The following is a 22,400-nucleotide window of genomic DNA, read 5'->3' on the forward strand; positions in this document are numbered from 1 at the left end:
TAGCAAGGGACTTATTTCGCCTTTCAGAAAATTTGCAAAGAGTTCAAGGAGTCAGAGAGACAGGAAGAACTTGTTATTCTAAAATTTTCTACAGTCAGTGCTCTCAGACAATAGAGCATAAAGGAAGAAGAGTCTCTTCCTTAATTCCGGACAGGGGAAATGTAGCCTCTTGTTTTTGTGTTTGTCCTCACCGTTGAAAGTCCGTTACTGTACTGTCCAGTACTATCACCACCTCCGTGTGAGGGTGAGCCCTGTGGGGGAGAGCGGCCTGCTCAGTTCTCTTGGCATTGCTTCCTGGTTTTGAGATGTGTTGATCCCTTGTGAACAACCAGGAGCCACATTCGGTTCCCTTGCAGTAACATGTGGGCTGCGATCCAGGGGGGTGTAGGACCAAGTCCCTTACACAGAGGCACTCAGTCAGTGCAGGGGTGTAAATGGGAATGCACAGGCCAGCCCCTTAAGCCAGGCAGCCTGCAGACCTTTGGCTTGAGGTTTGTGCTTCCAGGAAATGATGAAACAAGATGCAGGATGTCCTGAGGAAGCCACGCCCACACGGGGCTGTGGCCCAGTTTGTCAAGCAGTTGCCTTTGCCCGGGGTGAGATATTGCTCTCTCTTCTGGCTGGTGCCACTATCTCCCACTCTCTGGAGGGAGCCTGAGGCGCCAGAGGATGGGGTCATTTTCCATGCTGTGTGTCTGGGCGCTGATGGTGGTCGTGAGTGTAGGTCAGAAGGCAAGCAGAAGCGGCCGCCCAGGGTGTCAAGGGAGGGAGAAGCCATAGGCGGAGAATTGGCTTCCTAACTCTAACCTGCTGCCTTCACTGTGGGCACAGCTGCTCTCCTTGGTCCAAGGTCTCTTCTGTTCCCAGCACTTTCCCACCAGCCTTGTTCCTGAGTCCCTATCTTTAGGACTTAGCTCAGTTCCTCCGGGGTAACTCCAGCTGCCTTCGTCTCCATCTGCCTGTGTTTCAGAGCCCACTGCACACTTACTGGAGCAAAGACCCCGGTGGGCCGTGGTCCGGCACAGAGGGGCTAGGACGCTGCACTGCCTCCTGAGGGATTCGCAGTACCCCTGGATGAGCTGGTTCCAACAGGATGACCAGCAGCAGCTGAAGTTTTTGGTTAATCTAAGAAGTCCTGGCGACAAGGAGGTCATCTCCCTCCCTGGAGCAGACTACGTGGCCACGCGGGTCAGTGACACGGAATTCATATTGCAAGTGGCTAATGTGACCCAGGACAGAAGGCTGTACTGCACCTGCAGCAAGGACACACTGAGAAACCCTGCTTGAGCATCTGACTAAAAACCGCACACCCAGGATCCCCTGACTCCCCACCCCTCCTTCCTCCCCACCGGCTTCCCAGTCACAGGTGACTCCCCCTGACGATTTCCCATCTGCCTTTCTCTGCTGGACCTGCGCAGTGATTTTAACCTCAGGCTCTGCATGGCTCAGAGTGCAGCTTTTGGCTCTGCCATCTGTAAGCTTTGGGGAAGTCTGTTATCCCCCCAAGCCTGTGAAAGGCAGGCATGCTACCGGGAGTGTGCGGTGCAGCTCAGCTTTGTACACCAGTTGTCGGCAGGCAAGCAGCTGGCATGCAGGTGGGAGTTTGGCAAAGAGGGTGTGGACTGTGGGCAGAAACACTGGCGGGATTCCTCAGCACCTGTGGCAAGGGTGGTGTCTTTCCACCAGGGGGCAGCATTGGCCCACAGATGCTGTATAGACCTCTTCCAGGTTTGTCTGTTTACAGCAGCTGCCTGCTGTAGACACCTAACCACAAGTCACTGAATAAGGGGCAGAGGCCATAAATGAGGTGATTAAATCAGCTCTCCAGGACTGCTTTACCGCAGGAACTGAAAACTGGGAAGGTGAAAGCCAGTTTGCATGTATATTTTATAGTGGAAGGCAATCCTGTGTCAGGCTCCATCACTTCATCTCCGAAAAACTAAAGAGAGCGCATAGACTGGGGCAGGGAGACAAGGAAATCACATGTCTGTCACAGGGCATAGGGGTATGATTTTGTCCAATGTTGGTTTCTCTGATACATGTTCGCCATTTTCATTTCACCAGCTGACCCAGGACAGCCCCTGGCTGTCCACCTCCCTCCCTCCTTCCCTCCCTCCTTCCCTCCCTCCCTCCCTCCCTCCCTCCCTCCCTCCCTCCCTCCCTCCCTTCCTTCCTTTCTTCCTTCCTTCTTTTTCTTTTCCTTTTGCTTCCTTCTCTTTTTACCCCCCCCCCCCTTCTGTAGGTCTCAACCAGCAGAGTTTTGACAGATTTTCATGGGGAGTTTCCTTTGGGCACTTGATTGAGGACTAAAAAGGAAAAAACCAAGGCATGGTCTAGAGTGTTTTATTTGTAGTTCTTACAAGTAGAGGCTGGAGATATGGATATAGATATTTCATATATATGTGGATACTATAAGATGTACAATTTGCTATTATGTATAAATAGCGACTACGTTTACTTATTAGGTCATAAGCTCCGGTTAACTTTTGCATTAACCTCTGATTCTCAAGTAACGGCCCAGAATCCTGCACAATGAATGGCTAGAACATATCTAGGCCCAGTGATGAGCTGTGTGGACAAGGAGAAATTAAGTGCAATGTGTCTTACAGCCCTTACTCTTAAGTACTTCTTCCCACCAATTTTGCTCCTTGCTCGCTCACTCCTTGTCAGACGACCTGTTTGAAGGTGTGTGTGTAAGTCACTTGATGACAAACAACAGACACTATTGAATTCAGTGTAAGCAGTGGAGGTGTTGATACAGCATCAAAGATGAAGTGGCCCTTTCTTCATTAAGCCAATCGTCACTTTTGTTGAATAATGATCCCCGACATTGACTTCAGCTGCCTATGGTGTGTGTGTGTGCTTCCCGTCTTTACTTATGGGGGAGGAAAGGTGGTCGTGTGACTGCTATGTTACAGACCGTTCAGAAGTAAGCTAGACCCGTGTAGTCTAAAGAGCCCATTTAGTTTAATGCTGAGGTTGGCAAGTGTGGTTACATCGCCTAGAATTCCTGCAGTGGCAACTCATTTGCTTTGGATTATGTCTTCAATCCAAGACATGTAGTGAAAGATGCTTGTATAGATGCCAACGTCGGCTCTCAAAACACATCCGTCTGCATATGACAGGATCCCATGAAGGGTGCCATTGCAGACGGCTGGGGCAGAGGAGACTTCCTGCCAGGAGAAGAGAAAAGTAGGTGAGTTTTCTGGAAAAAGATACAAGGGATGAAATGAGAAGCTAAAGGCATCAAGGGCAGGTTACCTTGCAAGGCACCCTCCTCCCTGGCACGATGCCCACGCAGATCATGCTGTCTTTGATGTCCTTGGATTTATAGCCGTTCGCGCACTTGGCCTTGGAGATGACAGAGATGTTGACGTTTTGAAGCGAGTCAGGGTCTTTAGCTACATGGAAACAGAAATGGGACATTCTGAGCAGTCCCCACCGACAGCAAACCTTCTGTTCTCGCTTTCCTTCTTCTTTATTTCAATGTTTCCTCTTCTATCATTAGAAAGGAAAGGAGATTGAACATGGAGAAATCAGAAACTCACAGGTTAGAACAATCTGCTGGCAGGAAATGATCAGACAAATAATTTCTTGAGATGCAGCTGTTTGCCTCTTTGTGAAAGGGATTAAATTCTTAGGAGGTACATGGAAAGAGGAGACATTTATGTAATAAAAGGAAATGGACTGCCTCAAATTTTAGAGATTTAAGGAGTGTCGTTCACCATGGAGGATTTAGAGCTTACAACATTTGGAAATATCTAGCCCTAGTTTCTCACTTATCAAGTGAAAAAGCAAATGAAAACAAAAATCTGTTCAAAAACATTCTTGTTTTTATTTATTTTACTGTAGTATAATCCAAACAACAGTAAGTAGTTAAATGACTCAAAACCTTTTGTCCTGATTCTTAATACAAGTTGCTTCATTTACACGGATGATTCTGAAAGATTCTCAACTGTGTACACCCATAAAATATTGGTCTAGTCTCAAGAAAAAATGGAAAAATAAAAAAGCAATATCTACATACAGGTGTTCTCATATGGTTTCTTTTGGGGGGGGTAAAAGTTCTGTATTTTGAGATTTTTTAATTTTTCTTAATAATGTGTGTGTTCCCATCTCCCTTACTTCCATACCTTCCTTTGAAAATAATATACTAATTCTTGCAAAGAAACGTTAAGATTCTCTGCTTGGATCTGTCTCAATTCCTCATTTGGAAACATGTCTTAAGAAAGTGTTTACTTAGCTCCCTCATGAATCAGACCAAGATAAATGACTCCTTTTAATTTCAGCCATATATTTTCTGGACACAAAGAATCAGATGGAGAATTCAGATGTATCAAATATATTCTCTACCAGAGGGGATATTTAGTTATTGCCTCAAATCAGACTGACTCTCAAACTGCAAAGAATTTAGCTGGATGCTGGTGGCTCATGCCCATAATCCTAGCTACTCTGGAGGCTGAGATTAGAGGATTGTGGTTCAAACCCAGCCTGGGCAGGAAAGGCTGTGAGATTCTTACCTCCAACAAACTATCACAAAAGAAGCCAGAAGTGGAGCTGTGGCTCAATTAATATATCCAATACCTTAAACAGTTATGGCTTCTTGGTGTCCGGATTATTCAAAATCCTCTCATCAAGCTATTTTGAAATATAATATTATCTACAGCTACCCTATTGTGCAATAGAACATCTTCCCATCTCGCTCTTGCCACTCCCCCTGCTCCTTGATATATTCAACAAAATATACACAAGGATTTGAAAATGAAGGCCTTACTAAAGAACAGTGTTTAATAGTTTTGAATAATAGCAGCATTGTTAGGATGTGTGTATAGCTGCCCTGACTTCTACAATAAGAAAGTAGAGAAAGAGCCAGGTGCCAGTGACTCCTAACTATATTAACTACCCAGAAGACTGAGCTGAAAGGATCAGGCTTCAAAGCCTGTCTGCTCAGAAAAGTCTGTGAGATTCATCTCACTTTTCATATGAGGCTGTATTCTTTTTTTCATTATATTTTTATTATTTTAAAGTAGTTGTACACATGAGTGACTATTCAACATATCAGTTTGTAAGTACAATGTATCATGAGCAATATCAGCTCTTTCCTTACTTTCCCTGTTCCTCCCAGCCCTATCCTTCCCTTCAATGTTCCTAGTTTCAGAGGATGTGCATTGAATATTATGATTGCATTCTTTCCATTCTTCTTTTCATTAACCTAACCCTCTCCCCTTAGCAGCACTCCCTAACATCTCAAGTAAGAAGCCATATTATTGTTCTATTTTTTTTATAAAGACTATCAATTCTTTCTCTTCAAGACTCACTGGTATCAAAATGAATAACTATAGACAGTCTAATAGCTTAAAACTCTGAGGATGCGATATCATGAAGACCAGGAAGAAAGTTAGAAAACAGTTTTCACAAAATCTGAAGGATGAGAAATAGAAGAAAGTGGGGCTGGGCATATGGCCTAGTGGCAAGAGTGCTTGCCTCATATACATGAGGCCCTGGGTTCGATTCCCCAGCACCACATATACAGAAAACGGCCAGAAGTGGCGCTGTGGCTCAAGTGGCAGAGTGCTAGCCTTGAGCAAAAAGAAGCCAGGGACAGTGCTCAGGCCCTGAGTCCAAGCCCCAGGACTGGCAAAAAAAAAAAAAAAAAAAAAAAAAAGAAATAGAAGAAAGTTCAGGTGGAATATTTAGTTCAGTAATTTCCAGTTATCTGTAGAATCTTTGCACTGGTGAAAGGAATGGTAGCCTTTTGTGAGTTTTCTGAAGATATGAGCCATGTTTAGAATGTTATCAGTCAAAAATATTATGAAAAAAATTGGAATTTTATTTTCTTCAGGCTTTATATCTCTTATAATCTTGCATAAAAAAGTCCTGTCTGACTTGGCACAAGATGTGTATTTATCTTATGTGTGTGTACATTAATATTTATTTCATGGCATCTCAAGGCTTTAAGTTGCTTGCTTGCCAGAAATGATTTGAAAACACTAGATTGAGTGTTGGTCTTCGTTTTAGAATTACAGAAACTGAAACTCCAAGGTCAAATAAAACGTCGATCAGCCAATTAGAACTAGATGTATAAGTGCCTTCTTGTATCAAATTTGAAAGGAATGATAGAAAGATACAGTGGGGAGGGGTGGGAGGTAAGGCCGGAAGGATACCTTGAGTAAGGTATAGGACAGAAAGGGAAAGGACCTGCAAAGGATAAGGAAAACTTCAATGGGTGAAATTCCAGCTCTAGGAGAAAGGTCTCTCTCTGAAAGCTCTACATCTAACCTGACATAGTTTCCAGAGACTCTGAACTCACCGACATCACATAAGTTGTAAGCCCAAGTGGAGACTGTGCACATGGTGTTTGTGGAGACCATTTGTTTGGGGAGATTGACTGGTTTCACATAGTCATTGAATTCAACTTTCCTGGTCAGCTTGATTAACATGAGGTCGTGCTCGATAGAAGATATTGAGAAGAGTGGATGATGGATCATCTTCTCGTAGCCCATCACCTGCACGTGGTCTTCGGTGGGATCGGAAGGGTCTGTCACTCCCAATATCACCCGGAGCTTCCTGAGACAAAATTCCTGCCTGTCAGGGGACTTAGCCACACCTGGCTTCCCCATCCTCGGGAGATTTATTTAAGTAGCCCTCCCCCCAAATTCCTCCTTTCTTTGTCCTGCTACCCATTGTCCCTTGAAGGTCATCTTTATTTCATTTGATCGGAGGACTGTACTAGGAAGTGTCTGTACCCCATTTGAGAACCCAAAAAGTAGACTGATTTGGGGGGCTTGGAACTCACGGTAAATTGCAGTGTGCGGCTGTGATCACCCATAGCTGGTGAATCAGGGCTCCAGTGCAGGGCAGGTAATCCGATTTCAAGAAAACCAAATAAGGTGGAGTAGGGCCAGAAATGTGGTCAGAATTATACGTGAGCAGACCTGGGAAGAGAGGCAGAGACAAGGAATTGTGGGATTTTTCTGGGAATCACTGGGAAAAGCAAGACACAAGCATTTCCTCTTCTTTTTAAATTTAATTAATTAAAAAATGATCTCTAAGTATCTGTACGTAGGGCTTCAATTCCACATGTCAGTCTCTGAGTACAAATCAACGTCGCCCCTTTTCACCATTCTGCCCTAATCTCTCCCTACTCCACCCATTACCTCAGTTTACCTGGTTCCATTTTCACAATGCATATTGACTATAAAGATTGCATCATCATTTAAGAGGCTTCAAATGCCCCTCACCATTCCCTACACCCTTTATCTGTCAACTAAATCACTCAAATGACCTAATTGATTCTACGACAATGAAGAGAGTGGTGGCTAACAGAAACAAAGGGTGTTTAGCCTGTTGTCAGTAATCATCAAGCTGAAATGTAAGCTTTCTTAAATACCTTAATTCAGTGGATGCTATGTTGAATTAGCTGACTTGAAAACCTTCTCTTTGGTCAAAATTAGAATATTTTACAAGGCTCAACTCTTTCACCCAGCAGTGATGCATGGCAGGACAATCCAAATGCCTTTGTAGGAACAGGCCAAGTTCTGACAGAGTCCAGGGAGGGAAGGGGAATAAGTAATTCATCTAAGAAATACTGAGCACAGAGTCATGTGCCAGGTCCTATTTTAGGAACAAGGTAAGCATCCTAGATATTCTTGCATTCACAAATTCAAATTAGTGGGTGCATTCAATAATAATGAATATAATACATAAGTAAATTAAATAGCATAGTAGATGGTCATTAGTGTTATGAGCTAAAAAGTAGAAAGAAGAAAGAAGAGCAGTACCAGCTGTCTGAGGATGTATACCCACATGTGAGGTTAATGTTATGCAGTACTTAGCATTTAATCAGCTGGGTATGGTGGTGCATATTTATAATCCCAGATACAAGGGAGGGTCATAGTCTGAGGTCAGTTCTGGGCAGAAAGCACAAGACCCTACTTGAAAAATAAACTAAGGCACAAAGGGCTAAGGGTAGAGCACTTGCCTAGCAAGCACAAGACCCTGAGTTCGAAACCCCAACGACTCCTGCCTTGATCTACTTCTTTGGTTTCCTCAGGATTCCCCTTTAAGACATAAAGATATAAATGTGCAGGTAGATACTCACAAGGCAGCTTTAAGAGAACCCAGAGGATAATAAACTTCATGATGGTGCTGAAGGCCTCTTTCCAGGTTTAGCTCAGGGTCTCTAAAAAGCAAGCAAAGGAAGAGAAGCAGATGAGAAAAGATAAATCAAGAAGAGATCCTTAGGACTGAAAAATGATATCTAAATTAGTTCAGTAGCAGGATTCAGTTCCTGAAAAGGTTCCCAGCCACCTGAGTAGGCAGTGGTGTCTGCTCACAAAGGCACAGTGGTCGGTGACATTCTCTCCCACATTTGGAGATGGTTTTGGAACCCAGAGTTTTACCTTCCCTTCCAAGGAAGAAGTTCGCAATGTCCCCAGAGCCACCTCCTCTGGTATGGACAGGCAAGTGGCTCTGGGAGCCCTATGCAGCCTTCAGACCCCTCCTGTCTCTATGATGCTGACTCTGTTTGTGCTACCCCAGGGGTTATTGCAGTGGCTATGGCCAGGCCTCTGGCTGTGATGGAAATGAAAGGTCTTAGCAGAGATATAGGGCATGAAGGACTGACGTTGGTGGGAGTGGATTGCCAGTGGGAACACAAAATGGTGCAGCCGCTTTTGAAGATACTTTATCGGTTTCTTTAAAAGCTAACTGCAGTCTGGCCACGTGCTCCACCAAGACACTCCTTATTATTGACCCCAGTATGTTAGAGATGAGGCCTGCAAAGAAACCCAAATGCCTTATTCAGAGGCATCAAACCTGGGAAAAGATTGAGTTGTTGCACAGTGGGTAAATGGAGGAACGGATGTGGTACAAACACACAACAAGATGTTAAACAGAAGTTCTATCTGAGCCATTAAGTCATGAAAAGACACATATATAATTATGTGATTATTTAAAGAATGGTAGTGAGAATTGGATCTAGGGCCTTACATATACTAGGCAAGTGCTCTAGACTTAAAGCATAGCTCTGGGTCTTTTAGTTTGGGTTTTGATACGGCTTTACTAACTTTGGCAGGGCTGGCTTCAAACTCATAATCTGCCTCCCTCTGCCTCCTGAATAGATAAGATAGATGTGCCTATATGCCTGAGTTAAATGTTCATTGTTTGGTGAACCATGTCCATTTGAGGAGTTAAAAGAGTGTATTCCATATCATCCCGAATGATGACATCCAAGAAAAGGCAAAGCTACAGAGATCAGTGGGCAGAGGTGAGAGAAGACAAAAGAGGAGAGGAGAGAGACGGGGCAGGGGGAGAGGAAGGAGAGGAGAAAGAGAAAAAGAGAGAAGAGAGGAGAGACAGGGAAGGCAGGAAAGAGATGAAGGAAGAGGTTGAAGAAGGGAGAAAGACAGAGAGAGACATTGAGGGGGGAAAATACACTAAGAGAGAGAGACTGAGGAATAGAGACACTGAGGAAGAGAGATTGAATGAGAGACTGAGGGAGATTGAGAAAGAGAGGCAGTGAGAAAAAAAGAGTCAATAAAACCTAGGAGGGTCTTAAAGTAGTGAAAATTTTCTATATGATCCTGAAAAATGATGTGATTTCTTATTATACAATTGTCAAAACCAATAGATCTGCCCAATATAAGGAGTTGTAACATAAACTGAGGGCTTTAGTTGATAATAGTACGTCAACCTAGGTTTATGACTATAATAGTGTACTATACTACTGAAAGATGTCAATAGAAATAGATTACTCAGTGGTAGACTCTTGATGGTAGGCCTACAGGTATTTACTCTAAGTCATTCAACTTTTTGGCTGGGTACTGTGGCTCATGTCTATAATCCTAGCTACCCAGGGGTGCTAAGATCTAGAGGATGATTAGTTCAAAGCCAACCAGCATAGAAAAGGCACATGAGACTCCATTTCCAAAATAAGCAGCAAAAGGCCAGGGTGGAAGTGTGACTCAGGGTGATAAGAATGCTAGCTGAGCAAGCAAGTTTTCAGCTTTTTGATATTTTTCATAACAAAATGTTGGAATCTTTTAAATTGAGGCATATACCTTTAGTGTATAGAGGTCAAGGGTCCTTTTCATCTCTTACATTAAGAAAAGAATACTGTATTTTACATGGGCCCTGGGTTGGGGGAGCTTACCCTGTAGCCACAAAAGGAGAGGAAAAGCTTGAGTGAAGACAGAAATCCTGAGATGACATTGTGTGTTTGTAGAACGACAGCCAATAATCAGGCATATTGAAAGGTAGACGGATAAGTAGGAATGGAACAATGAAAGCTTTCTTCTTTTTTTACAATAAGCCTTGCATGTATGATAGAAGACTTGAACAATACGGTGCAGGAAATAAGGATCCAGGAAATCCATCACTTGACAGAAACCTATTGAAGGTTGTGAGGCACAAGACCCTGAGCACTGCTGTGCACTGCTTGCATAGCTCTCTGCTCTTGAGGGTGAGAAGCCCCATAACCTGGCTTCTAGTAGAACATGACAGAAGTGAGGGGCTGTCGCCATGTGATTGTGTCTGCAAGAGCCCAGTGTTTGCTTTATAGGCCTGGCTAGAATGAATGCACACATGCTCCCTGCCGGAGCAAAGCAGAAGCCATGTGGAAGCAGCCCCCGGACAAAGACGACCTGTGGAGGAAAATCAGTTCTTGGCAACATCTCCAATGGTGGCTTCTAGCCAAGAGTCAGTAAAAATGTGAGGTCCTGTGTCTCATAAACACAAGCAAATGAATTCTGCCCACAACCTGATTAAGCACAGGAGTGAATTCTTCCCCTGCAGTGTTTGTAGATTTGGAAAAAATAACACAACCTATTAGTGCCTCGACTTCAGACACATGGAAACTCTGAGACAGTAAATATGGGCTGGTTTAATTCGTGGTATTTTTTGAGACAGAGTCTTGCTTTCCTCCACCCCTCCAAAACTATGATTACAGGTGTGTGTCACTATTTCCAGCTGTGGAAAAAACTTTTTGTTATACAGAAGTGCAAGTGTGCATTGTGCGTGTTATGTGATGACACCTTGGTAAAGGTGATTTTCTGGTAAGGCAGATGGGATCCTGCTCTGGAGGGTCAGATGTCCATGGAGAAGGTAGATATTCTAAGAATTGCCATCATGCACGTCACGATGGGAGAGGTAAAGCAAGGCAGAGGATGCGGAACACGAGGGTCAGGTGGCCTCCTGGGGGAAGTGCTGTCTGAGACTAGAAGAACCAATAGAAGACAAATAGAAAGAGAAATGGACCTGGACTCTGAGGAGAGAGATCAGCCAGGACACAGAGACAGGAGGAACCTACAGAACAGACCAGGTAACACATCCGGTCAGCCTATCTTTGTGCCCTGTATTTTCCATGAGCATAGCTTTATCTTGCCTCAGTGATGGTAAACATACATTACTTCTTGTTTTCTACAGCAAGGTGGCATCATTATCGTGATTTGGATTCCAAAATAACTGTGAGAACCGAATGCTTCCCATCATCTAGAAATGATACATTTATCAGGAGCGGGCAATGCTAAATTACCCTGATGTGATCATTGCGTATTATAAATTATGTATTATGCAGCAAATTGCAGTGCTGTATTCCATAAATATATACAAATATTATATACCAAGCAAAAGAAATACTTACGTAACTTCAAACCAAAAGAAAGACACATAAAGGGAATGAATAAAGCAAGTCCATGAACAAACAGGGGACATAGCATACATACTACAAAGTCTACAGATAATAGCACTGCTCTTCACTAGGATGGGAGAAAGTAAAGCAAGAGGAACAGCAACCTGAAACCAACCAAACAGCAGCAACAATAGCAACAAACAAAAACAGAAAGGCCCAGGCATGTGTCCATATGATGAAAGTGCTGCATATATGCGTGTGAAATGCCATGGTGGGTGGTAAGGTGAATGTCCTTTGAACAACTAACACATTCAGCCAAAAAAAAAAAAATGGCTAGGAATGTAAAACAAATCCTGTGTTGTTACCAGTGTGGAGAGGGTCGAAAGCACAAAGGGTGAAGAAGGGGACTATGGTTGAAACACATCATTTCTCTGTTGATGGGCTAATGAAGACCGGTTGCCAAGGGAAAGTTACAGTTCTCTGACATGTCAAAATGAACTCATGGTCATAAAATGCGTGAGGGGAAATAGGGCAAGGAGTGCTCAGAGGAGCACTTTACACAGGTACAGCTTTGGTTCATTAAGTGTACAGTTGGGGGGAGGCATAGGCAGGAACTTGGCGGGAATCCAAGACAGGACTCGAGGGACCAGGGGAGGCTGTAGAGGGGAGAGACAAGAAAGGTCTCGACGTTTGGATGGGGACAATGGTTGCAAGACAGAATCACCTTTTATCACTTTCTTTCACTTCCTGTACAATATATTTTTTCTGCCAAGTGTTACATTTTGTTTTACATAATTTTCAGGACACAAAATAATTTTATATGTGTTTGTGCTTTGCTAAGAGGATATTTCTCAACTATCCTCTCCTGATTTATCAGTCTGGTATTCCTTCCCTACCTCCACCACCTAGAACACTTATCTCCATGATGGTAATTTGCACAAGGAATCACGACTGTCTATCCAATCAGGCAAAGGCTGTTTCATAACCGCGAGTATGTCCCTGGAAAACGCACCTAACTTTCGTATTGAGTGAACCAATTATGAGGTTTTCGTGAAATGTCGCATGATTCATTAAGATTATAGGATAAAGAAAGTCGGAAGCATAATGTAAGTTTCCGGTGTCCTCTTTTTAATTGGATATTTTCTCTTTCTATTTCGCTCAAGAATAAGAAAGAGGAAGTACTGGATCTGGTGTAGAAATCAGGCGACACCTCAGTGGGTTTCCAGAATGTTCAGGATCCATCTTGCATAAGGATAAACTTCTGTGAAGAATCCTCGATTTCCCAGTGTGAACCCTGGCTTGGCCCAGGACAAAACTCCATGCAGCCTCCCCAAGCAGATCGCGGGAGCAGCTGTGACTTCCTGCCAGAGAAAAGGAAGGGGGGAGAGAGAGAGAGAGAGAGAGAGAGAGAGAGAGAGAGAGAGAGAGAGAGAGAGAGAGAGAGAGAGAGAGAGAGGAAACGGGTCATGAAGAAAGGTTAATGTCCAAGAAGTGGTACATCACTGGGGTGAAAGTTATCTAAGAGAATTGAGCTTCGTTTCACTTGCAAGCTGCCACCTCTCTCCTCACCTACATTTTGGCATCCGCCTTCTCTGTGAAAGCTTAAGGCAGCCTGAGTTAAAGCAGGAGGAAGGCTAGATGGCACATTCCAGAGCCCCTCTCTTTAAAAAAGAGGAAGGCTGGAAATGGTGCGGTGGCTCAGAGTGGTAGAATGCTAGTCTTGAGCAAAGAAGCTCTGAGACAATGCCCAGGCCCTGAGTTTCAAGTACCATGACCAACAAAAAAAAAAATAAAATGAAATAAATAAAAGTGAGGAGGGCAATGAATTATGAAGCTGAAACCAAACTGGAGGGGAGAAAGACCGTCTCTCTGCCACAGACTTTGTGGAAGGCCTTTTGGCTGTGAAGGAGGGAAAAGTACCTTAATGGGAGACATGATGTTTAGAGGTGGTCCTGCTGTGCACATGATATTCACTACTTGTCCTTGTTCTTCTTGGACTATGTTCCAGCAGTCTTGTTGTGGGAGAGAATATTGGTTTATCCATGTCAGGATATCAGGTTCACTGACTGCAAGGAAGAAGAGACAGATAAACTCAAGAGTCACTCTCTTTCCCTCAAGTCAGCCACTGTTTCGTAAGTAAATTCATCCCCGAGAGTACTCAGCAAGGAGCACGATTTGCACACTCCCTCCTTCTTAGGCTCCCAGAGTCATAATTTCCATGTTGGAAAGTGAATCAATTAGTCCCTCACCCATAGTCATCAGATGTGTAGTTCTCGCAACAATGCAACAGGTACAAAACTTTGCGATCACCGCATGAACAGAATAAGTGGATACGAGGAGAAAGAAGACGGTATGAAAGTTGTCATCAATCAAGTTCATCTCCATTCTCACCTTGCACTGGAGATGCTACAGTGAGCCAGCTGCTCTCATTCTGGCATGCAAAGCCACATAGTAACAAGCTTTCCATTGCTTTATCTTGCTTTCAAGCAATGCATAATAAAGTACTTTGGTAAGGTGTGATCCAATTAGTTGGAGAAAGAGAAATTCAAGAACAAAAAACTTATACAAGTTGCAGTTTGTTCAGAAAACTTTCATGCATGTAGATCCTGAGGTACTTACCATTTCAATTGAAATATAACATTGTAGCAAGGTTTAAACTTGCTTATGCAGGTTTCCACAATACATAGGGGTATGCTCATTATTAAGAGCCCATACAAAATAACAACCAATAGGGACCAGCAAGTGCATCAATAAAAACCTATTTCCTTTACAAAGTGCCTGTGAGATGACAGGCTCTTGTAGACACCAGATCTCAGTTGGTCCCATTTGGCCACAAATGGGAGCTGAACGTTCCTACCCTGTGAGCGGGGACTGTCTTTCCCATGAGGCATGTCAGTTCAGAGAAACATCTACAGATGTCATGACAATCACCTTCCCTTGGACCCTCCCACATCTCCACCCACAGAGGGGAACTCAGAGTGGTTAGTATTAGGTATAAATGTGCTCTTCAGAGAACCAGCTTTGGTAATGGGGCAGATGGCTCCCTCCACACAACCGGTTCTCCGTGCCTCCTCTCTGTTGATGTCAGATTATCTGCCCTGCAACCTTCTCTTCCAGTCTTATCTTGGATTTTCAATCTCGATGGTGTAAGTCCTAATAGTAATAACTCTAGAGTTATTACTGCATTTATTCTCAACCCCCACTTTCCCCATGATGACAGAGACAAAGTTGAACACTCACAGTTTTTGTATTCGTTCCATGTCCAGGTTGGGATAAAGCAGGTGTCATTGTGTGCTATGGGCTCCAGAGCTATGGCTATAGTTCCCACGTAGGGGTTCACCACAGCCTCCTTGGAGAGTTTGATCAGCATTAGGTTATTTTGCAGGGATTTCGCATCATATTTTGGGTGGGGTACAACCAATGAGTAATTCACAAGCTGCTCTTTCGTATTTTTGATGTTGGGTTGATACACGCCCAGTCGAATCTTAGAGCTTGGAGAAAAACAAATAAGGTAGGGACGTGGGGAAGAACAGAAACATAAAATGTTATACTGCTAGAAATGTTAGGCACAACTTTCTTTAGTTGCTTTATTTCTTCACCTGAATATGAAACCTCATCCAGCCTCAGTCTATGAAATTAGAGTAGTGTACAGGGTTTTCATAAACACATATGTAAAACCTAACATGGCGTCTGACCCTTAGAACACATTCAATGGAATCTATCATTCATATTTGGCTTCTGTCAACTAGCAGACAGTAGAAATGAGACCACAACCCATGATTCCATATGGTATAAGGTAGCTCTCAGGCAAGTGCACCTAGGATCCATTATCTCTAGTTATTTCTGGGCTTTGCTGTGGTCCTCCCAGGCCCCTATTATATTTATTACATATTGCCTACACTCACTGGAGACACAGTTGATTTGGAAGCATTGTGCTCATAACCTGACTTATGGAATTATAGCCTCTTTGCACAACTACTTTGTAATAATAATAATATCCTATTCATGATCTTAAAATAATGAGTTTGTCTAGAATCCCAGCCATCATTTCCCCTTGCATTTCCTAGGCAGATTCAGACTCAACTCCTTCACCTACTTTGGCCCCAAAACACATCAAAGAGCTACTCCCTGCTTAGAGTCATTCATGTATGATCATATGGATGATAGCAATAATATTTGATGTTCAACTCTAATTACAAGAGGGTGTAAGCTGTCTTTATTTCCTGTGTGTTCTTTATTTTATTTTATCTTTTAATTTTTTGCCAGTCCTGGGGCTTGGACTCAGGGCCTGAGCACTGTCCCTGGCTTCTTTTTGCTCAAGGCTAGCACTCTACCACTTGAGCCACAGTGCCACTTCTGGCCGTTTTCTATATATGTGGTGCTGAGGAATCAAACCCAGGGCTTCATGTATATGAGGCAAGCACTTTTGCCACTAGGCCATATTCCCAGCCCCCTTCCTGTGTATTCTTAAAGAAGAAACCAAACATTGTGGGGCCTGGAATATTCCCTAAGGTTTATTCATTTGAATGTCCCCCTATCTTCAGGGAGACCTGATGTATTCTCAGTTTATTTTACAGCTTATGTTTCTGTTTTATGCTTTACTTACAGCTATAATTTTGGTAGGGGAGGAGGGAAGCTCACTCCCTCTACCAGAATGTTAGCCCCATGAGGGAAAACTTACCTACCCTGTTCCCTCACAGTACGCTCTTTGTACACAATGGTCTTTGCAAGTGGATGCTCAGGACCGGTTTGTGTGCCATGGTCTTTGTAAGTGGATACTCACGGTAAGGGGCAGTGCGCGGCAGTCAGGACCCACTCCGGGTGAATGAGAGATCCCACACAGGGCTCTGGGGTCGATTCAAGGTAGACCATGTAAGGGATGTTAACATCACTCAGTGATTTCTGGTTTTTATTAATATTCTGGGCCAAAGCAACTCCTGCAGAATTGAAGGGAAGTCACAGGTGAAAACAAAACCCAAAGAAGTTAGAAGACTAAACAACAAGAGAGTTTAACCGAACATTTTCATAGATAATAGCACTGTAAGATCTTTACTATTAAACACGCTTTTACAAATCAGAGGAACTAATGCACACAGTCTAAGCTGTATGCATTAAAGTAACAGACACATGCTTTAGTTTGAGATAGAGTTATATTCAGATTTTGTGACACTAACTCATAGGTTCCTCTTAGGTTGATCAAAAACTCTAATTGGCAGTGCTATATGTCACACAAATGAACCAACTAGAGTAGCATTTTAAACACATTTTTTATATTTTAATATAACCTTTCCCAAGAATTGAGAGTAGAAAATGTAAATGCTGATTCTCATCACCACAGATCAGTAAAACCCTGAATCTTCTAGGAGTCCTACCTAGCCCATGCACCCTCATACCCTCTGTTAGCCCTCTTGCTAGGGAAAGGGAACCGTGGCTTTTCCAGAGAAATGTAAATGCTTGAGAGCTTGCTGTGGCTTTCCAGGGGAGGTGGGTGTACCTGCAATGAACACACAGGCTCACAGACATCGGAAGGGGGGCACAGCAAACTCTGACAGGATAAACTGCACATTGAAAGGCCTTCTTAAGCTTTATTCAGCAGCTTATGTGTGTGCTGGTTTTGGGGCTTGCACTCAGTGCCTGGGTGCTGTCCCTGAGCTTCTTTTGCTCAAGGCCAGCACTGTGCCACTTGAGTCACAGCTCCACTTCTGGTTTTATTTCTGATAGTTACTTGGAGATAAGAGCCTCAGGGACCTTCCTGCCTGGGCTGGCTTCAAACTGCTCCTGACTAGCTAGCCATACAGGCATAAGTTGTTGGCACCTGGAAATAGTTAACATTTCTTTAAAGTTGCCCTTCACTTCCTGTTCCATGAACTGTAGCTGGCTATTTGTCTTTCCAGTCTATCACATGTTTTCCTAGATTCCAGCCTTGGCAAAAACCAAGTCCCAAACTCACCAACGGCCCCCAAGAAGGTGATGATGAGGAAATTCTTCATAATAGATTAGAATCTAGTCAGAGAAGATGACAGATGGCTCTAATCTGGGAGTCCAAGGTTCTCTGTAAGAGTTGCTATGGAGGGAAACTCTGCTTTGGGTTGAAATTTCACAAAAATCTCCAAACTAGGTGCGATCAAGAGTCGGTTGTAAATAAGGCATTGCTAGGAGCCAACTTGGATCTGGGTGTGGACAACCAGGCCAGTGAAGGCCCTGATGTTTCCTTAGTCCTAACATCTCCCCGAATGTCACATGCATCTGCTGACCTCTATCCGCCCCTTTCTGTGACATAAGCTTTCATTGTTGTCTTCTCTGCTTGTCACTTTAACCCTTTCTACCTGTCTTCCCCTGCCATTCCCCCTTTCCATTGTGCTTGTGCTCTCTCCAGAGACTCACAGAATATTCAGGTATGAAATACATATAGCCAATCATTTCTTTTCCTTTCCCTTTCATTTTGGTGATGAGGGTGTAGTTGTCATGGAAGTTAGCAGCACACACGCAACCCCGAACAAAGTTTCCAGATTCTCTGTGATAAGTTTGAGTGTTACTGAGCCCTGTGCTCTCAGAAAACAGGAATGGCTAAGAAATTGCTAGAGGTACAAATCCTTTGTGTTCCAGGAAAAATATTACTACAAGGAATATTCTCCCCCCCCCCCCCACCAAGATTTGTTTAGAAAATCCATGCACTCTTTTTCATGACTCTAGTAAGACTTTTCTTCCTTGTTGACCAGTGACAAGTCAATTTTTTAAAGTGCTTTAGTGCTAGGCATAGTAGCTTACACCTACAATGCTAGCTAGTCAGGAGACTGAGATTTGAACATCTTGGTCCGGTATCAGATTAGGCAGACAAATCTTAGAGACTCTATAATCTCCAATTATAGGGAACTGGTAGTATGGCCCAATTGTTATTCCGCTATATATAAAAAGCCTCTCTGTGCCAGGCCTTGAATTCATGCCCCAATACAAGCAAAAACAAAAAGAGATTTTTTTTTTTTTTTTTGGCCAGTCCTGGGCCTTGGACTCCGGGCCTGAGCACTGTCCCTGGCTTCTTCCAGCTCAAGGCTAGCACTCCACCACTTGAGCCACAGCGCCGCTTCTGGCCGTTTTCTGTATATGTGGTGCTGGGGAATCGAACCCAGGGCCTCGTGTATCCGAGGCAGGCACTCTTGCCACTAGGCTATATCCCCAGCCCAAAAAATAGATATTTTAAAATTAATTACCATATATTGTTTGTGAGGATGTTTATGCTATTTTCATATCTAAATATAATGGACTTTGGTCATATTCATCTCCTTTATTACTTTTTTCTTGTCCTACTGAATTCAATACCCAGCAATACACACACACACACACACACACACACACACACACACACACACACACCACTGATGAGTTATAAAAGTCTGTAAAAGTAATGTTTATCTGTAAAAATTATTTTTTGTGTGTCTGTATGAGTGTACTAGTACCAGAGCTAAATCAGGCCCTTGGACTCTCCACTCTTTTGCTCAAGTCTAATGCTCTGTCACTGGTGTCATGCCCCTAGTTTCTTTTCTTTGGTGTTGTTGATTAATTGAAGCTAAGTCTCAGAATTGTCTGCCCAGGCTGGCTGCAAAACTTGTGCCTCCGATCTAAGCTTTCTGAATAGCCTGGTACAGACATGAGCCACCAGTGCCTAGCCAGATTAGTTCTTATGAAATTAATGTGAAACATACTAGCTTGATGTTGTCAAGAGCTCTAAACTTAAGAAGTATTCATCTCTTTATTCAAAGCTTTAAACTATTACAGTTGATACTAAATTCAGCATATAGAAAATTTTACCCTGTGTCATATGTGTGAACTAATTTGTCATGTGTAAGAAGCCTATATGATAAACATCATGTATATTTTCCCCAAATCGGAAACTAAAGTTTGATAAGATTCCAAGTCTTACTCACAAGCTGGGTGCTGGTGGTTCGTACTCGTAATCACAGCTACTCAGAAGGCTGAGATTTGAGGCTCATGGCTCTAAGTCAGCAGAGGCAGGAAAGTCCATGAGACTCATATTCAATTAACCACCAAAAAGCCAGAAGTGGAGCTATTGCTCGAGTGGTACAGTGCTAGCATTGAGCAAAAAATCTTAGAAACAGTGCCCAGCCATGAGGTCAAGCCCTAGTATTGGCGTACACACACACACACACACGTGCGTGCACATGCACAAATTTCTCGTAGAGTTTGCATCTTCCACTCACAGCATTTTGGGAGGTCTAGCACATTTCTGCCCTTTCCAGAGATTTATCCAGTAGACTGGGACTTATTTCTCTAGCCAGGCTACATTAAAACAGCTGTCTCATTTCTCATTTCATTACTAACCTTAAGGTAGAACTGGTTTTAGGCTTTAAAGATTTGGAGATTTTGAGAGGAACAGATTCAAACCTAAAATCCTTAAACAGGACATCAAAAAAGTAATGCTAGTCAGGATACATTGTACTCAAGAACAGAAATGTTGAATTGAAACCCCTTTGTTTGGCTACTTAAGTAAAAAATAATATTCTCTAAATTACTTTTGAGTGATTCAAATCACTTACATACTCTGATTCTTGCCACATCCCTTGGCCCTATCCTGAATTTTTCTACATCTTTCCCAGGTACCATTCCTGATCCCAAGAAGCCTCAAGAAAAAGAAAAAAAAAACACCTGTATGCTGTTAATCCACCATAGATAAAATGGACTCACTAGACATGTGTAGAATATTTCACCCACTCGCCAGAGAATACATTTTCTAAGCAAAACCTGAAAATTTCTCCAAAATAGATCACATTTTAGCACAGAAACCAAATCTTAACATGTAGCATAAAATTGAGATAGCATTCTATTTTTTGTCAGACCACAATAGAACAAAACTAAATATTGAATAATTTCCTTTGGAATAGTCAGTTTGTCACTGGAGAAATAAACAATGGGGCAAAGAAATGAAAAATCCTAGAATGAAATGAAAATGAAAACACTATCAGAAACATTGGGTCCCAGAGAGGGAAGCAGTAAAAGGAAACTTTATAGCTATAGTGTGTAGATTAAAATATAAGACAGCACCTGTTAAAATTAATTACCTAAGTTTAATTTTTATTATTGTATTCAACTAAATGTTTTAAACAATTGATATGCTTGATAAACATTATAGCTGTCTTTTTCATGTAGAAATAACTTTGAAATTTCCAAAGAAAGTCAAATAATCCAATAATAATAATAATAATAATAATAATGCTTATTCAGAGCCAAATTTATATAAGTGCCGAATGAAGAGTCATTCCAAAAAGCATGGGATTGCAAGAAGCCACTATTTCCCTGTATGTTAACCATAATTGATCTGCATATTTGGCTACACCCAGACTTTTTCCTCAGATTTTTTTTTTCAGATGGAAATAACTTTACAAACAATTGATTTCTCCTTGAATTTTCTTTGGTGAAAATTGGTATTAAGATAATGGTGATGAAATCTCAGTCCTGCCTAGCAAACATGAGGCCCTGAGTCCAAACCCAAGTATCTCCAAATGACTTGTGATTCTTTAAACAAGAGATGGAAATCCCAAGAGGCACCACTGGCATGTTGCTACTGGATGTCAGCGAGAACAAAGGACCTGCTGCCTTTCAACCCTGGGAGCTGCTGGGATTTCCCATCCTGCATGAACCTCAGTTCCCTTGGTCAGGTCTGAAAACCACCCTTCCTTGATGGGCAGTGGTTTGAAGGTGGTCATAGAGAGCACACCAACATGTCAGCAGGGGAATCCTAAACTCATTTGCATCCCGGGTGTTGCCAGCGATGAGATGACATGGTAGAGCTGGAGCAGAGGGAACGCAGAGGGAATATGGTGCTCTCTCTGATGGGAAGCTGTGTGCTTCTCATGCCTCAAGGCTGCTCCCACGGCCAGCTAACTCCTCCTGGACACCTCTTCCCCAGGATCTTAGCCCTGTCCTTGAGTTATTCTCAGAGAAATTCACCCTGACCTTCTCTGCACGCACACCATCTGGCACCGCTGGAAGGACATGGTTCAGCCTGCTACAGCTACAGAGATATTTACAAGGAACTCTCACACTCTCATACATAAAAACCCCAAAGGCTCCCCGATCCCCGCTCCCTGTTTCTCCAACCCTGCTCCTTGTTAAACGGAGGCCATCGGCAGCCATGATTAGAGCCTCTTCTGGTCTTTTGAGGCCTCTACCTTCGTTCTCTCATCTGCTTGATCTTTCCTAACACTCATGACTCAGTTTCCTAACACTAGAAAGCACAGCAAGATGAGACCTTGAAAAATGCTAGAAACGTGTCATTGACATGGGTTGTTTTGTTTCTTATTGAGCCTCAGAAGAATTTCAGATGAAGTGAAGAATAGCATGAAGAGACACACCCTATTACAGGAGCATCAGTGTATTGGGGATAAAGAAAACTTCATATTTTGTTGGATCTCATTATGAACTAGGTAAATGACTTTTCATTGATTATAACTGTCTCCCATTTACTGTCAGTATGTGTGCTAAGTTATAAAGATGTGATCTGCCATAACATATTTCACCTAGTGTGCATCGTAACAAAAATGTTTAAAATAGCTCATGCTAAGAAATTACCAAATATTATTTAATGAAATTCTAAGGAGTCTTTCTAAATGTATTCATAAAATGACTTAATTCTCTGTTCACATGCTCACTTAGCAGCAAATTCCAAGGGAAAGTTCATGGAGCTGCGGCTCAAGTGATAGATTTCCAGCCTTGGGCAAAAAAAAAAAAAAAACACAAAAAAACTAAGGGACAGGCC

At 42.8% G+C, this 22,400-nt stretch overlaps 2 protein-coding genes and 1 gene segment (V, D, J or C); 1 reads left to right on the forward strand and 2 right to left on the reverse strand.

The window, feature by feature from the left end:
• The first annotated feature begins 632 nt into the window (after nucleotides 1–632).
• On the forward strand, nucleotides 633–1,287 carry LOC125345671. The segment is given in 2 exon segments: nucleotides 633–724; nucleotides 971–1,287. Coding segments are annotated over 2 exon segments (372 nt in total).
• Nucleotides 1,288–3,023: 1,736 nt separating this feature from the next.
• Prss58 (serine protease 58) lies at nucleotides 3,024–12,553 on the reverse strand. Its single transcript, XM_048337725.1, has 6 exons — nucleotides 12,526–12,553; nucleotides 8,646–8,777; nucleotides 6,797–6,935; nucleotides 6,311–6,567; nucleotides 3,262–3,401; nucleotides 3,024–3,173 (listed from the first exon to the last, which is right to left on the reverse strand). The coding sequence occupies exons 1-6, from the start codon at nucleotides 12,551–12,553 to the stop codon at nucleotides 3,024–3,026; spliced, it is 846 nt and encodes a 281-aa protein (XP_048193682.1).
• A 287-nt stretch (nucleotides 12,554–12,840) lies between these two features.
• On the reverse strand, nucleotides 12,841–21,778 carry LOC125345673 (probable inactive serine protease 58). Its single transcript, XM_048337726.1, has 7 exons — nucleotides 21,599–21,778; nucleotides 19,967–20,037; nucleotides 17,956–18,143; nucleotides 16,413–16,566; nucleotides 14,870–15,120; nucleotides 13,550–13,695; nucleotides 12,841–12,990 (listed from the first exon to the last, which is right to left on the reverse strand). The coding sequence occupies exons 1-7, from the start codon at nucleotides 21,776–21,778 to the stop codon at nucleotides 12,841–12,843; spliced, it is 1,140 nt and encodes a 379-aa protein (XP_048193683.1).
• Nucleotides 21,779–22,400: the final 622 nt, after the last annotated feature.

This window comes from Perognathus longimembris, chromosome 2 (genome assembly GCF_023159225.1).
Source record: "Perognathus longimembris pacificus isolate PPM17 chromosome 2, ASM2315922v1, whole genome shotgun sequence".
Classification (NCBI taxonomy): domain Eukaryota; kingdom Metazoa; phylum Chordata; class Mammalia; order Rodentia; family Heteromyidae; genus Perognathus; species Perognathus longimembris.